The 14,954-nt window shown below is 62.6% G+C and overlaps 1 protein-coding gene across 2 annotated transcripts in view; it reads right to left on the reverse strand.

Annotated features, from left to right (window-relative positions):
- LOC119091363 (PHD finger protein 10) overlaps window positions 1-14,954 on the reverse strand; it is a 97,462-nt gene that overhangs the window by 35,704 nt on the left and 46,804 nt on the right. Inside the window, exon 10 of one of the 2 annotated variants that reach the window (XM_037214111.1) lies at window positions 4,341-4,447. The exons of the other annotated variant lie outside the window; for it this stretch is intronic. Within the exon in view, the coding sequence (XP_037070006.1) occupies window positions 4,341-4,447 (107 nt within the window). The remainder of the gene's footprint in view (window positions 1-4,340; window positions 4,448-14,954) is intronic. 2 annotated transcript variants of the gene reach the window in all.

The following is a 14,954-nucleotide window of genomic DNA, read 5'->3' on the forward strand; positions in this document are numbered from 1 at the left end:
GGTGGCGCACCCACCTGACGGGTTCATCTCGCACCAGCCGGCGCCACACGCTCACTTTCATCGGGCCGCATCCCTGCAGGCCCATCCGCGTCCGCGCCTGTGCCCGCCCACGCACGTCGCGTCGCGCTGCGCCGCGTCCTTTACGAGAGAGTCGCATCCGGTCAAACACGGCGGCGGCCGCGCCGGCAGTCAACACTGGCCAGCAGTTTCTCCGGCCGGCCTCCAGCTCCACCCACGCGGCGCTGCCTCTCGCGACGGGAAGTGGAGGGTGCGGCAAGCCGCGCCGCAGGGCCGGACGGAAGCGAGGCGCGCGAGGACGTGCGAGGACACGCGAGGAGGCGCGAGGCGCGCGAGGACGCGCGAGGAGGCGCGAAGGAGCGCGAGGACCGCGCGAGGAGGCGCGAGGAGGCGCGAAGGAGCGCGAGGAGGCGCGAGGTGGCGCGAGGAGGCGCGAGGAGGCGCGAGGAGGCGAGAGGAGGCGCGAGGAGGCGCGAGGAGGCGCGAGGAGGCGCGAGGACCGCGCGAGGAGGCGCGAGGAGGCGCGAGGAGGCGCGAGGACCGCGCGAGGACACGCGAGGACCGCGCGAGGACCGCGCGAGGTGGCGCGAGGAGGCGCGAGGAGGCGCGAGGAGGCGCGAGGTGGCGCGAGGAGGCGCGAGGAGGCGCGAGGAGGCGCGAGGAGGCGCGAGGACCGCGCGAGGAGGCGCGAGGAGGCGCGAGGAGGCGCGAGGACCGCGCGAGGAGGCGCGAGGAGGCGCGAGGAGGCGCGAGAACTGCGCGTCACCGGATCACGACCGGGAGCCGTCACCGCCGCGGCGCGACCCCGATGGTGATGATGATGATGATGATTTGGGGTTTTAGGGCGCATCGACTGCTAAAGGTCATGCAGCGCCCATAAGCCAGCGGACCGAGGGCCGAGGCCGAGGTCGGGTGGGCCACAGTCCGGGCCGGGATCAGTCAGACAGACTCCACGGATCGATGGATCGCGCGGACAACGGCCGGATCGTGGCACGTCGAAGCTGTCGGATCAGTCCATGGCAAGGGCGCGGGATCATCGGATGACTCTCCGGGGAGACGTGCGGTTCACTGATCGTGCTTGTGGGGGTGGATGACGTGACCACAAGCACACTGACAAGACTGGTATACACTGGTACAATGTTGGAGCGCTTTGGTGTACATCTGCAAGGTTCCGGGGTAGGGGGGAGGGGGGGGGTGGAACCCTTAACCCATATGTGACCCAATAGACTCCTATCACACCCGTTCCGGCACAAAGCATTTGACTAAAATCTCCATAAATTTGCCCCCGCCTGAAAAAACAGCCTATGTACGTGTAAAAGCCAGCTATTTGCATCTCGCCCTCCCCCCCCCCCCCCCCCCACCCCCCGCCCACTCCCCTATCACCACCACTCATAAAACCACCAACCAATTTGGATTTCGTGGGGCTTTGGTTGGGCCACGCCGTAGCCCCCCTCACCAGAGCTCTCGGCGCGCATCCTCTCCTTTCTCCCGAGACGCACGTCTCCTGCCCTGTCACTTCTTTTTGTCGATTCCGCGTGCCCTATCCTCACGTTCTCTCATTCCCGTCATGTTCCGAGGGCTCACTTTCCATCAGTCGGTGGAAACCCCGTCCCGACCAAGGCATCGCCGTCGGCCGACGCCTCCCGCCGAGCTATGACGTCATCCCAGCGCCAGCCTCAGCCAGCCCCGGTCCTGAAGCAAACCTCGCCTGTCGGGGCTCGCCCTCATGTCAATCTATCTTGTCAGAAGCGATTCTCAGGTGACCCAGTCGACAAATCACAGACCGTGACGAGAAATGAGCCCGCCGGCAGTCAGCGACGCGTCACCCGTCGCCATCCGCACCCCGAAGAGCCAGGCACGTGCGGCGCGCTGCCAGCACTCCCGCGGCGTCGGCGGGCGCCGCTGCAAGCTGAATCCATGTATTACACAATGAGCCTTCACAGAGTGGCGCAACCGATGAAGGACTCAGTCTCGACACATATCTAGCGTCCGGGCGTCAGAGGCGGCCACTGTTGGCTGGGGTTAAAAGCGGGCCTCCGCCTCTCGAGTCACCCGCTTGAGCCGGATCACCACCGACTGCTCCCGACAGGTGGCCCGGCCAGCTGACCCGCCATCCCACCCATCGGCCTGTTAGTGTGGCGAGCCGGGGCGCGCGGGGCAGGGTCTGCAGTGTGCCGGCGCCCGAGCGCGAACCGCCGTCGAGCCAGCAGCGCCCACCCGGACCCGTCGGCCAAATGAAAGCCGCACCGGCTAAGGTCCTAAATCGCCGCGTTGCTTAATCAGGCGGCCGGATGAACGATCGCGCGTCCCCGGAGGCGTCCCGCCTCTCGCCGTTGCCGGGCTCTGCAGTCGGGCCGGGCGGGGCCCCGGCGCAGCGACCGGGCCGCGGGCGACCGTGCAGCGCAGGGCAGTGGCCGCGGCCGGCGCCCCCAGCCGCGGCCGCGCCCGGAGTCGGTGACCTGGCGGCGGCGGGGCGTCCTCTGGCCGGCCGGGGCGTCCTTCGGTCGGCCGGGGCGTCCTCTGCTGTCGCCGGCGGCGGGGCGGCCGACGGCGGCCGCTGGGCCGCCGGGCCGGCGCACTAAGCTGCGTCACGGACGCCGCTGAGCGTGGCGACAGCCGCAGCTTACGGCACAGCTGACTGACCACGACCAGCCGCCATCTCACCAGCCGCCGGCAGAGGCAGTCACCGCGCAGCCACTGCGATCGCCGGTCCGCCGGTCCGCAGGGCGCCGTCAGCGCCGTGGCGCCCCTCCAGCCCGACCTCTCACCGGCTCGGCCATCGGACCGCACCGGACCCGACCACCGGACGCCGACGGACTCGAAGCGCACGGAGGCCGCGCCGTCCGCCGCCGTCCGCCGCCGTCGGCGCCCACGTCCGCCCCCCATCGGCCGCGTTACGCGGGAGCTGGGCCGGCCGGCTACCGGCGGCCCGTTTCACAAGATCCGGGCGCCACGCCAGGCGCGACCGCGGCTTATAAGGGCACGGCGGCGGGTGCTCGGCTAGCGCGATATGCAGAGCTGGCTCGCAGGACCGGCGGCAGACGCGTGGCGACGAGCGCGCTGGTACAAGGCGTGATTCGTGGCAGTGCTTTCCAAAACTGGCCGCGGTCCGCGGTATTTAGCAACGCCTCTGTCTCTGCCAAGCGTATAGCGAACCCCCGGATAGTAATCCCTGTTAGTGGATCAGAGAGATATGTGCGGCGAGTCTCCATCACCGACGACGGAAGGGCGGCCTTATCAATGCAGCGAAGCCAGATCGCAAATGGCAACACGGAACAACCCGACGACGGACAGATTACAGACACGCTGATTACCAGTTTGACTATGTACCAGCCACTGCTCGGAGAGCCAGTCGCTCGCCTTCCCGCATCTTGCAAGCTGGCGCCAGTGAGCACGACGGGAGCTAAGCCCGCCTATCGAATACGCTACTAGCGGTGACGTCAGCGTGCCATGATGCGGCTGCTCGCGCGGTGCGCCGTCACATCAAAGGTACGGGGTCACGGGGCTGGGTCGCATCAAAGGTACGGGGTCACGAGGCCGGGTCGCACCACAGGCTCGGGGTCGGGCGCTGGTCGGCAGCGCGGTGCGCCTGCCGCGGGGATGGCCCAAGGCACGAGACAACGCAGGATAGGATTCATGTCAGGACAACTGACGCGTCACTCTGAAATGACAATGTCACTCTTCCACCGGGGGTTCACGGTTGAGCCTCTTCCACGAGAAGGGGTTCCGAATTCCTTTGCTCTGAATCGTTTTAAATGATTCCCCGACACTTACGACCGCGGTCGCCGAACAGTGCATATCGGATGCGAGCGATCGATAAGGAGAGGCGCGATCTCCGCCTCAGCGTCCACTCCCCAGCGCGCCGCGCAACGGCCTCGGGTCGGCCGCCCCGCCCCGTAAGGCAGCCGTGTGCCGCTCTCCCGCCGGCGTGGGGCCATCTCGACCTCCAGCAGGCGTGCCACCTCGCCCCCACACGGCCCGCCGCGACCAGACCCCATTCCCGCCATCGGGAGCGGGTGGCGGTCACAGCTTCACCGCCGGCCGCGTCCGGCTTCCGCGCACGCTCGGAGGCGGTTGGAAAGCGCGCCAGCCGGCCGCGGCCCGCCAGCCCGTCAGACGAAATGTCAGACCTGCGCCACTGCCGCGGCCGGCCCACATCCGCCACCACGTCACGTGTCTCACCACGTGCGACCTCCCGGACAGGCCATTTTTGGAGATGTGATAACATAAGCGAAGCAGAGCCCAAGTCACAGCCATCAAAGCCAGCCGTGGCAAAATTAGTCTTTTGTCTGGGCAGTTTCATTCACAGAGATGGGACTTACCCTTGTGAACCCATTTGTTGCAGGTGGAGCACGTGACCATTCCCAGATCCTCGGGCTTCTTGTAGCACTTGAAGCAGATCGGGCAGTACTTATACTTCTTCCAGAGCCTGCAAAACAAGGAGTAACGAGCTTAGCACAGCACATTACTTGGAGTAGCATTGCATAGCATTGCTCAGCACTGAAGCAAGGACGCAAAATCCGTCAGGAACGCAACACAACCAGTCAAGCGACAGCTACCGCCCCAGAGGCCGTGTTGGACGCCCGCGGCATCCTCTGGCTTTGGCTGTGGGAGATAAGACTTTGTAAGGCTTATCTGCTGTAAGGCTGTAAGGCTTAGATAAGGCTTTGCACATGTCCCTGTCGGTGACATAAAGAAAGCCTGGTCCGCCTTTCCCGCCGCACCAGGATTTCCGGGATGTCACCCATTCCTCCCGTGCACTGAAATCTCGTGCGGCGCCCCCACCCACACCCATCAACCAGCGGCCCGGTGCTTCCTCGCGGTGATGGCCGCCGTCGGTAGGCCTGAAGATCACCCGGCTCTCCTGAACCGGCGTGGTATCGGCGAGCGTGCCGGAATGCCGCCGGCCCGCACAGCACGCCCGCACCGGAGGCGCACGACCCGGCCCGCGTGCGGCGGGACGCGCCCGCGTGTAAGCGCCACTGGCCGCCGGTCCTCCGCACCCTCCGCCATCCCGGCAATTGCACCGACTTATCCCACTGCGTGCCAGGCGGTCCGCGCCCGGTGCGTATCAGCGGCCATCGCCAGCGACCGGAGCGAGCCAACTGAAAGAGATGCAACGCGGTCACGCTGCTCTGGCAGTCGACGTCGACCATCGGTCCTACTCTGGCCTCCGCACGCCGCCGCTCCGTTTACGGCGCGCCGGGGGCGGAGCGGGGCGGCGCCTCGGACACCCTGCTAACGAGCGCCGCCCCTGCCGTTACGCCACGGCTCAGACGTGCCGTGCCGTGCCGAGCGGTCGCCGGCACCGCCGCCGCCGGAGAAAGGCTTCCGTCAGCGAACTGGCCGCCGCCGGGTACGGTCACGGTCCGTCGGAAGGCCGCGCTGACCGACCGATCGGCGGCGCGCGCCGCTCCAGGGGCGCGGCGGCCGCGGCCGCACCACGCCTCGCCGACCGACACCCGCGTCCTCTGCATCCGCTCGGCATGGGAACGTCGCCGCCGCGTGGTTTTCTCCAATTGACATGTATGTTTGCCGCTCAATTTGCCGTGGGAAAAACGGCACGATGCGAAAACGGAGCGGTGTCGTGACGCACCGCGCCGCCGTCGACACGCCACTGTTCGTCGGCGAAAACGTGTGACCTGTAGCCACGGGGTGACGTGTCGCCGGTACAGCCCGGTCAATTCCGACCGTCGGACACGCGAAGAAAAATCGGAAAGCGGGATCACCCACGCGCGACACATTGTCTGATCAGCAGTACCACTGCCTGGATCAGGATCGCCTGAAAGCTGGACCCGGACGTGGCCGGGCTCCACCGGTGCCACTCGGGCGGCCGCCAGAGTCCAGCGTCTTAAAGTCGCCGCCGCAGCTCGGGCACGACGCCCGTCAGTGCTGACGCGGCACCGCCGGGCCGGCGGTCGAGCCGTGCGATTCTATCGACAACGATGTCGAGTGTGCGGACATTTCCGTCTATCACGCCGGGATCAGGGCGACAGATCTCCATCCGAGGGGCCTCGGCCGCTGTCGTCTGACGCCGGGCGGTCGCGCGGCGCGCCAGAGCCCGGCGTGGGCGCAGTGCCGAGCGCAAGCGAGCACAGGCCGCCGGCGCCGCGCCGTCCGCGGCGGTGCGGCCGCGCGCGGGCCGTCGGCCGCCCGCCCCGCTCAGGCTCGCCGTCCGTCACGCCGCCGTTTTTCCGCCGCGGGAGGGTCGGCGGTCGCGCGGCCGAGCGACGGGCCGGCCGGCGGCGGATAGAAAGTGTGCCTCGCTTCTTGCGAGCGGCACCCTCCGTCCGCCGGCTGGCGCTCAGTCCGGCGCCTCGGCCGGCGTCCGGGGTCAGCCGCCGCCGGCGCCGGCGTCGGCACGCCACAGCACCGCGCCGTCACCCGCCAGGTGGCTGGCCCTTCTGGACGGAAGCCAGGGCAGGTCCGGAGCGGTGCCCGCTTCGGGTTTGCATCCTCATGGCGGCGTGGGAGTGCTGCCAGGTGGCGAATGCACCACGCAGGGTGAGAAGTTTCGGTACTTTTCAAGGTTAGCAGCAAAAGGAAACTTGCTCTCAAAAGGTCAAGCTGGATGAAATAGCTTTTAAAACCTTGGAAAACTTGATCTGGAAATGTCTCGCTGGAAAGCATTGCACTCTGCTTAATAAGCTTAATAAACTAGAAGGTCGGCCCGCCACACGTGACGCACCCTAAGCACACCGAGAAATGTATGTACATTGCAAGCCATCATCAGTAAGCAGCCACCAGCAAATCCACCAACCGATTGTTTCTACATACCAATGTGATGTTTCTAAAGGGTCGCTCATGGCTGATGGGCAAGCTTAAATAAAAAACGTATGGTATGCCTCCGTGTCCCTACGTCTAGGATGCGCATATTTGTAAACCAAGCAGCCGGCGGGATGTCCTTTCGTACGAAGATGGGGTTTAGCCGAGTGCGTTGGAAAAGCTGAAGCGTGGATTGGTGCTCTTTGGCATTGTGCTGGTTCGCGGGAGCTACTTCTACGGAAGGTTTATGCTCACGTAATACATCATTTCGGTTCGTTCTCAATAGTTACCACGAATTATGGCATAGACGAAACCCTGTTGCCGATGACTGATAACGCTTCTGTAAAAGCGGGCACGCATCCGTAATCTGTCCCAATCTTTGTCCTCTTTGTCCCAACTTTCGGGTTCCACTCTCATTAACGGCGGTCCCGGAACTAGGAGTCCGCTCTTGCGTCACATTTTGACGCATGGAACAGACACCAAGCCACATCCGCATTCTTCCTGGCGTCGCCGCTGGCATGCCGACCGAAGTGCCGACCTTGATCGGGGTCGGAGCGCAGAGCATCCCGGGGCGTCGCGTCACCGTCCGGGTCACCACAGCGGGGGGGGACACGCGTCCAACGGCAGTCGGTCATGCGCCGTGATCGCCGCCGCGCGCACGGAGGAACGCATCCCACTGCAGGCGGCTCACACAAGCCACGGCAGGAAGGAGGAACACAGAGCGAAGCGAGCCCGCGCGTCCGCTGAGTGCGCGTTGAGCGGGGGAACCGAAGACCGGCTCGGCCACCCTGCCGGCGCGGCAGGCGGCACCGGCAGGGTGCCAGAGCGGGTCGGCCGCCCGCGCGGCAGGCGGCGCCGGCAGGGTGCCGGAGCGGGTCGGAGGAGCCGTGAGTCCGTCACCGGCCAGGTCCGGCCACCCGCCGCCAAGGTGATCCACACCGGGCCGGCCGGTGCGCGCGCCCGTCCGCCGCGCCGGCTCGCCGCGAGAACGAGCCACGGCGCGACGCGACGCGACCGGCCGACCCCGAAGAGAGCCCAACCAGGCCGCAGGTGCGATGTGGTGAGGGCCGGAGGAGCCAGCGCCACCGGCAGGGCTCTGACGTAGTGACATTGACGAGGAATCAATCAAGCCCCAGCGGCACAATTATACACTGCATCAAATAACACTGAGGCATTTCAGCCTGCCCGTCTGTCTGTCGTGGCCAACATCCCATCCCTCAACTTATAGACGCTACAAGGCCATGACTCGAAAAGCCGTACCGTCACCGTAATTGGAACGGACATGAAATGACATTTGCCAGCGAGACAGTGACCGTCCCGCCTCTACGAGTGTGCGCCGTCACGGCGGCGGTAATTTAGATGCCTGTTCGTTATTTACTGGTGTTTGGCGGCTGACCCGCTGCGGTGTGATTTTGCGCCCATGACCAGGCTTCCACCTAACTAGTGAGGCGCGTTGACAGCGTAAAAGTCAGCATGTTTAAGACACAAAAGGACCTCCGCCGGACTCAACAGACGCCAGCCGTCTCCAAATGCGGACCATTAGAGACGAGGCCTGCTGACCGGTGATGTAACACCGTTTTCACCAGTTGACGCGCGACACGAACGTCCACCTGAGCGTCACAGCGTGCTGACCCGGTGAAAGGCCGGCGGTACAGGTGTCCCGCGCGACCGGGTCGGTCCTGGGCGCTGCGTGCGCGCGTCCTCGGCGCACCTGTCCCGGTGCGGACACAGGCGAGGGAGCGCTCGCCGCTGCTCTGCCGCCGGACAGCTCTCGGCAGCGGACGATACAGACGGCGGGACGCTCGCCGCTGCTGTGCCGCCGGACAGCTCTCGGCAGCCGTGGACACAGACGGCGGGACGCTCGCTGCTGCTGTGCCGCTGGACAGCTCTCGGCAGCGGAGGACACAGACGACGGGACGCTCGCCGCTGCTGTGCCGCTGGACAGCTCTCGACAGCGGAGGGCACAGACGACGGAGCGCTCGCCGCTGCTGTGCCGTTGGACAGCTCTCGACAGCGGAGGGCACGGACGACGGAGCGCTCGCGGCTGCTTTGCCGCCGGACAGCTTTAGACGGTGGAGCCCGACTCCAGCCGCGGTCGGATTACCGTGGTCCCGACGGCCGGTTCCACGAACGGCAGGCGGCGCGGCGGAACGGGACGGCACCCGAGGGACGGCCCGGCGCCGGCTGACGTCATTGACACATATGACCGGTGATGTCACTGACAGACCGATCACTGCCCATCGCCGCTCCACCAGGGTGCACAGGAAAAGACCGAGTCCAGCGCGGTCGGACGCAAGCCCCCACAGGAGAAAGTTATCGCAACCGATGGTGGGGGATTAGGATATTGCATCAAAATGAATTAGGCCAACGAACAAAAATCAACTCACATCTTGCCAACAACAAGCAAAACTGCAATCCCAAGAAGTTATTTTCCGAAAGTACTAGCAAACGTAAAACGGAAATATTTGCATCTCAAGAGCTTTTTTGTCCAGCTGACCTCACTGAGCATATGATGTTCTAAGTGCTGTGATATTTCGTAAGGCACCAGTGGACGTGGAGCACTGGCATCTTACACGGATCATGGCAAAGCCAGCACTTTGCTGAAGGGCGAACGTGTGGCGATAGTAAGAGGCCACATGAACCTGATGTCGCAACTTTCTACCTCAAAACGGCAGTCTACAGTGGGTCAAGCCTCCTAAAGGTAATCTTCTTTCATACGGCACACCGAACCCCGCGGTAAAGCTCAAAAACACGAAGCAGTTGACCCTTTCCCTCTTAAATATATAAAGACGTTCACTTGTGGCACGAAGCGGTCTAGACAGATACAGAAATGTTTGATATGGACTCTGACGAACCTAACGCCAGGGTAATTCACACCACCGGGAGGCATCGACAGCCAGCAGTCCATTCGCTGGAAAGACAGGCTTCAGGTATAAAAGGTCATCATCAGCCGACCGGCCACTCGAAAGCATGACGCATCACGGACTGGCCGGTCAGAGGCATGGCGCAGCACAGCCTGGCCGGTCAAAGGCATGACGCACTACAGACTGGCCGGTCAGAGGCATGGCGCATCACGGACTGGCCGGTCAGAGGCATGGCGCGTCGCGGACTGGCCGGTCAGAGGCATGGCGCATCGCGGACTGGCCAGTCAGAGGCATGGCGCGTCGCGGACTGGCCGGTCAGAGGCATGGCGCATCGCGGACTGGCCGGTCAGAGGCATGGCGCATCGCGGACCGATCACAGATCGACGACGGCAGCGCTTCCACAAATCACAGCAGCTCGGTGTGTGACGTCACAGATCGGCCTGCCCTGCGAGTGCGGCAGTGTACAGCGGCAGTAGCGAACGCAACGCTTCGGGCTAAAGCAGGTAGAAAAGCAAATGCATGCGTAGTGCAGCGCCGCTCAATTACAGGCCACCTCCTACACGCCATCTGCAAGATGCAGCATTGCTTTTGGATCCGATGCGTGCAAGCAGGCCTGGTGGACGTGGCGCTGGTCGATGCGCAAATCAATGGAGTCTTAAACTTTAACTCCGGCACGCGCAAGGCTGATGGACCAGCCCTGATCGACACACAAAGGCCGTCACGGGCGGCTACACGCCTTTTTATTTGGCCGAGGACGGCTGCCGCGCTTCATGGCGTCACAGCCGAACCGAAACAAAGGATGATACCGTCCAATAAACACATGTTCCAAAACACCTTCCCAAGGTCAGCCGACGAGCCGGCCGATCGATTACAGCGCAATCAGGCCAGCGTGATTTGTGCGCAGACAGCGTTCCATCGAGGTCGCCAGGCCCGGCGGTCGACACGAGCGAGGCGTACCGGGCCGCATCCGTCCTGACCCCACACCCAGCAGCGCGGTGACCTGGGGTGACCGCCCATCCCCCCCCCCCCCCGACAGTGGGTGTGCTCCGGCGGCAGGCACACCCGGCGGGGCGGTGTGCCCCGGGCGCGGTATTCCGTAGGAAAGGCGGCCTGCTCCACAATGTACGGGAGACGCGCACTAGGGCGAAGCATGGCAGGCGTGCCACGGGACGCGTGGCAGACGCGCGGGAGGCCCGCACCAGGGCGGTGTATGGTAGGCACGTTTCCGGGCGGGGTTCGAGGGCGGGCGTGTGCCAGGACGAGGCATGGCGGGCGTGACCTGGGACGGGGCCAGTCCGGGGGCCGGTATGCACCGCCGGCTGACGGACGGCCCCGTCGCCCGTGACCGAGCCCCGGCCGACCCAGCCAGCCGGCCGCGGCGTTACGACACACCCCGCGGCCTTGACATTCACCGGCGACCCACATGTACCCATCCAGCGAGCGGCACCGTCGCGGCCCAGCGCCGACACCACGGTCTGGTCAGGTGACACAGCTGTCAGGTGACACAGCTGTCACGTGACACAGCCGTCAGGTGGCACGGCTGTCACGTGACACGGCCGTCAGGTGACACAGTTGTTGGATGACACAGCTGTTGGGTGACACAACTGTCTGCTGACACAGCTGTTGGATGATTCAGCTGTCAAGTGACGCAGTCGTCAGGTGACAAAACCATCAGCACGGAGCATAGGGAACAACCGGCGGCGAGCCGCGCGCGCTCAGACCACGCAGACACGCACACGCGCTGGCGAGTGCGCAACCGACAGGGGCCGTACAGGCGGCTGCCGACGGCCGACGGCCGCCGCAAGGCGTGGCAAGTGGTCAGAAGCACTGACACGGGCCAGCCAGCCGCGGGGCACGTGTCACCGTAGCAACCAAGCCAAGAACGTGCGTGGACACATTGCGCTGGCATTGCTGTTGTCTGTGACACCTTGTTGATTTGAACCTTTCGGATTGACAAGATGAGGTCACTGCAGTAGGTATGTCGCTACCAGTTGGCAGCTTACACGGAATCCTCTGCTGCCTCGACGCGTATGCTTAACGTTCCGATGGTCACGCTCAAGCCAGGTGCGCCATGTTTGGTAGAGCCCCGTGCCTTTACCACACCTAAGACGGCGGCATCAACGCGCGTGAGTGAAGGATTAGGTAAACCTCATAGCACGACGTGCGGGGTTCTCAAATTGTAAGGGATGCGCATGTGTCGTGCAGTCCAACATGTGCGCATCCTTGGCATACGCAAGGCTTTAAGTTCCTGGCATTTTGGCATTGAGAATTCGGAGAGCTTATTCTAACACTTATCGATCTTCAATGTATGCTCTGCAACGAGAGCTCCGTCAATACAGCCAATACTTCCTCGATAACGTTTAACCAGTGACTCCTGGTCTGTTACAGGTCTATTGTCAGAATAAGACGTCCCGACTCATGATATTCGCACTCTTTAGATTTGGGAAACGAATACGCCAAAACTTACAAGTTGTCCTCAGCAAACTTGACGCAGCTCGAGGATATAACAAGTTTAACATGTCATTACACCGGCCCTTCCGAACCGCCACACGCCCCTTAAACTTTTGCGCCACACGCTCCTCCCGCAATGAAACAAACCAAGTAGCCGGTGGAACTTTACGACGGCGGAGTCGATACGGTCCGGGCAGCCGCGGCGTCATTTCCAGCTGCACGATCACTCAGCCGGCGGGCAGGCGCCACCCGGCGGGGCCGCAGCAGCGTCTCCGAGGCCCGCCAAAGCCCTGACGCCACCCAGCGAGTCTGAGGCAGCATCTCCGAGCCCCACCCAAGCCCTGATGACACCCGGCGAGTCTGGGGCGGCGTCTCCGAGCTCCGCTCAAGCCCTGACGACACCCGGCGAGTCTGGGGCGGCGTCTCCGAACCCCGCTCAAGCCCTGACGCCGCCCGGCGAGTCTGCGGCGGCGTCTCCGAGCTCCGCTCAAGCCCTGACGACACTCTTCAAGCCCTGAAGCCGCGTAGGCAGTGGAGCCACGCGCCTCACGGACCGGTCGGGGGACAAGAAAGGCCGCCCTTCTCCGCAATCGGTCACTGATCGGGTATCTCCGTGGCAGCGTGGAAAGCCGTTGGGTCACTTTGTGGTCCGTATCGAAACCACTCACTCAGGGCGTCTAACGGCGCAGCTCCACCAGCCCGCAAAGGGGGCGATTGAGACACAGACAGAGAAGACCAAAACCAATCAACAACAGCGTCAAAAAACACCTCCCCTGCCTGCCGCACGTAAACGTTGCATCCCATCACGCAACGTAGCCATCCACGCAACCACTCGCATCCAATCAAACCTCAGCCGACTGCCATCAATCACCAATTATTACACGCTGTGAACCACGAGCTGCAGCAGGCGGGGGTGGGCGGGGAGGGGACGGGTGGAGGAGGAGGGGAGGTGGCCATGAACACGCCGCATTGCGTCACTAAGCCCTTCCTGCAGCTGACGGTTCCAGCAGGTCCCAGTTACGGGCAGCAGCGGGACGCCATCGGCGGCCGGTTACCGTGACGCACCGCCGTCCCGCCGGCAGACCCGCGTGCCGATCAGAGGGCCGTCCACAGAAGGACACCTCGCGCCGAGCGATGCCGTCCGCGGCTCGCCACTGGCCGGCGCAGACGTGTCGTACACGTCTGGCCTACACGGGCCGCTTGGGTCAGGGACGACTTGCTGCTCTCGTCAGGGCATGACTGGGCCGATGGGTGCGAACATCGGTAACATAATGTTCATGTGATATTTGACCTTCGCAGCTACGGTTAGGATCACCGAATAGCTATCGCCGAATGAATACGCTCAACCATAAAGGTGTCGCGTACAGCGGGAGTGTCATCTTTCGTGCCATTAAGGCCTTGTTTCCAATCTAAATATGTAATCTTTGTCGCATAACTGTTGTCGCATTATAGACGTGAAAAGGTCAAGCTATAAGTTTTGTTTACAAATTTCGTGTCGGGTAGATCTTCTTTGAATTTGGCACAGCATTCCTTAATGCATTCGCAACATCAGAGCTTCCACAATCTTTGCGAAAATGGGAACTTTTCGGAACATGGACATTATCAGTACCATTTCGCGTATGTGTTAACTTGATTTAACAGCCCCCCTCCCCCACCCCCGCCCACTGGTAGCGTGCCTGTGGGATGAGATGCCCGCCTCACCTCAAGGTCGCTGCGGTCTTGCTGGTGAGCAGGCCTTAGACCCACCCCGCGGTACCCTCAATCCCACCCGGGTCAAAAGATTGCACTGCGATCCAGCACAGAGAATCCGTATATCTTACACTAGCGTGACCAAACACCACCACGACAATCAGTCAGCTCTGCAGCCTGTCCCCAAAACCACATGACAGGAGGCCGGTATCAGCAGAAGACAGCTCGCTCGCTGTCATCCTGTTGAAAGCAGCATTGGCTAACGGAAAGCGAGGAGTCATCAGTTCAGCTAACGTTCCGGTGTCATCGCAGCGTGACGCGTGCATCCGAACAGTAACTCACTCAGTCACAGCTGAACCAAATGCGCAACATTTGTCGCTCGGCGATTGTGAAATTACACGGCCTTGCCAATACTAAACGTCAAACCACCCACAGACAATGCATAATCTCCATGTTTACACAATCTGTAAAAGGCTGGAATGTGATCATTTTCTGTCCCGTCCTCGAAAATGATTACACCTCTGGCGACCCTGAATCATGAATAGCGCGTCCTCCACTCGAGCCACGTAAGCAAGGGCCCGACAATTTCGCCAATTCATAAATATGCATTACAATCTACCGCGATTATCCTGACCGTGTTCGCATGGTATTTTTCCGGCGGTGCGCACTGTGCGACTGTGCGACAACTCCCGCTCGGTTGTGGGTTCTCATACTTCGGTCTGAGCCGCAAGAGTTCACGCACAGCTGGGTCAGTTGCATACCCGCTCACAGTCAGCTGGCATGGCTCTAAACGCCGTTGCTAGCTTGAAAACGGCAACTCATTGTCAGCTTTGTTCTGCATAGCCTTGGGCGGCTCTGTGGAGCCGCTGCTCTGCTCGATTTAGTCACAGCGAATCACGAGTGGTGTCCGCGCCGAATCGGCGATAATCCCAGAGATGTGTTTGTGTGTGTAGCACGTGCATGCCAGGAAACATGCCGACATCGCAAGTGATTTGACAGAGAATAATGGGTTGCGTCCACAACAGGGATGATAGTTTATATTCATGGCAGGCAACCATTATTTAGGTTAAGGAATAGTGGTTTCGGTATCTATTACCCCGGGCTTAGGCGAGGCGACTGTTGCGGGGTTTTGCTCCTATGACACCACTACAATTTAAAACATGCTGA

This window comes from Pollicipes pollicipes, unplaced genomic scaffold, assembly GCF_011947565.3.
Source record: "Pollicipes pollicipes isolate AB1234 unplaced genomic scaffold, Ppol_2.1 Scaffold_3447;HRSCAF=4054_pilon_pilon_pilon, whole genome shotgun sequence".
NCBI lineage: Eukaryota > Metazoa > Arthropoda > Thecostraca > Pollicipedomorpha > Pollicipedidae > Pollicipes > Pollicipes pollicipes.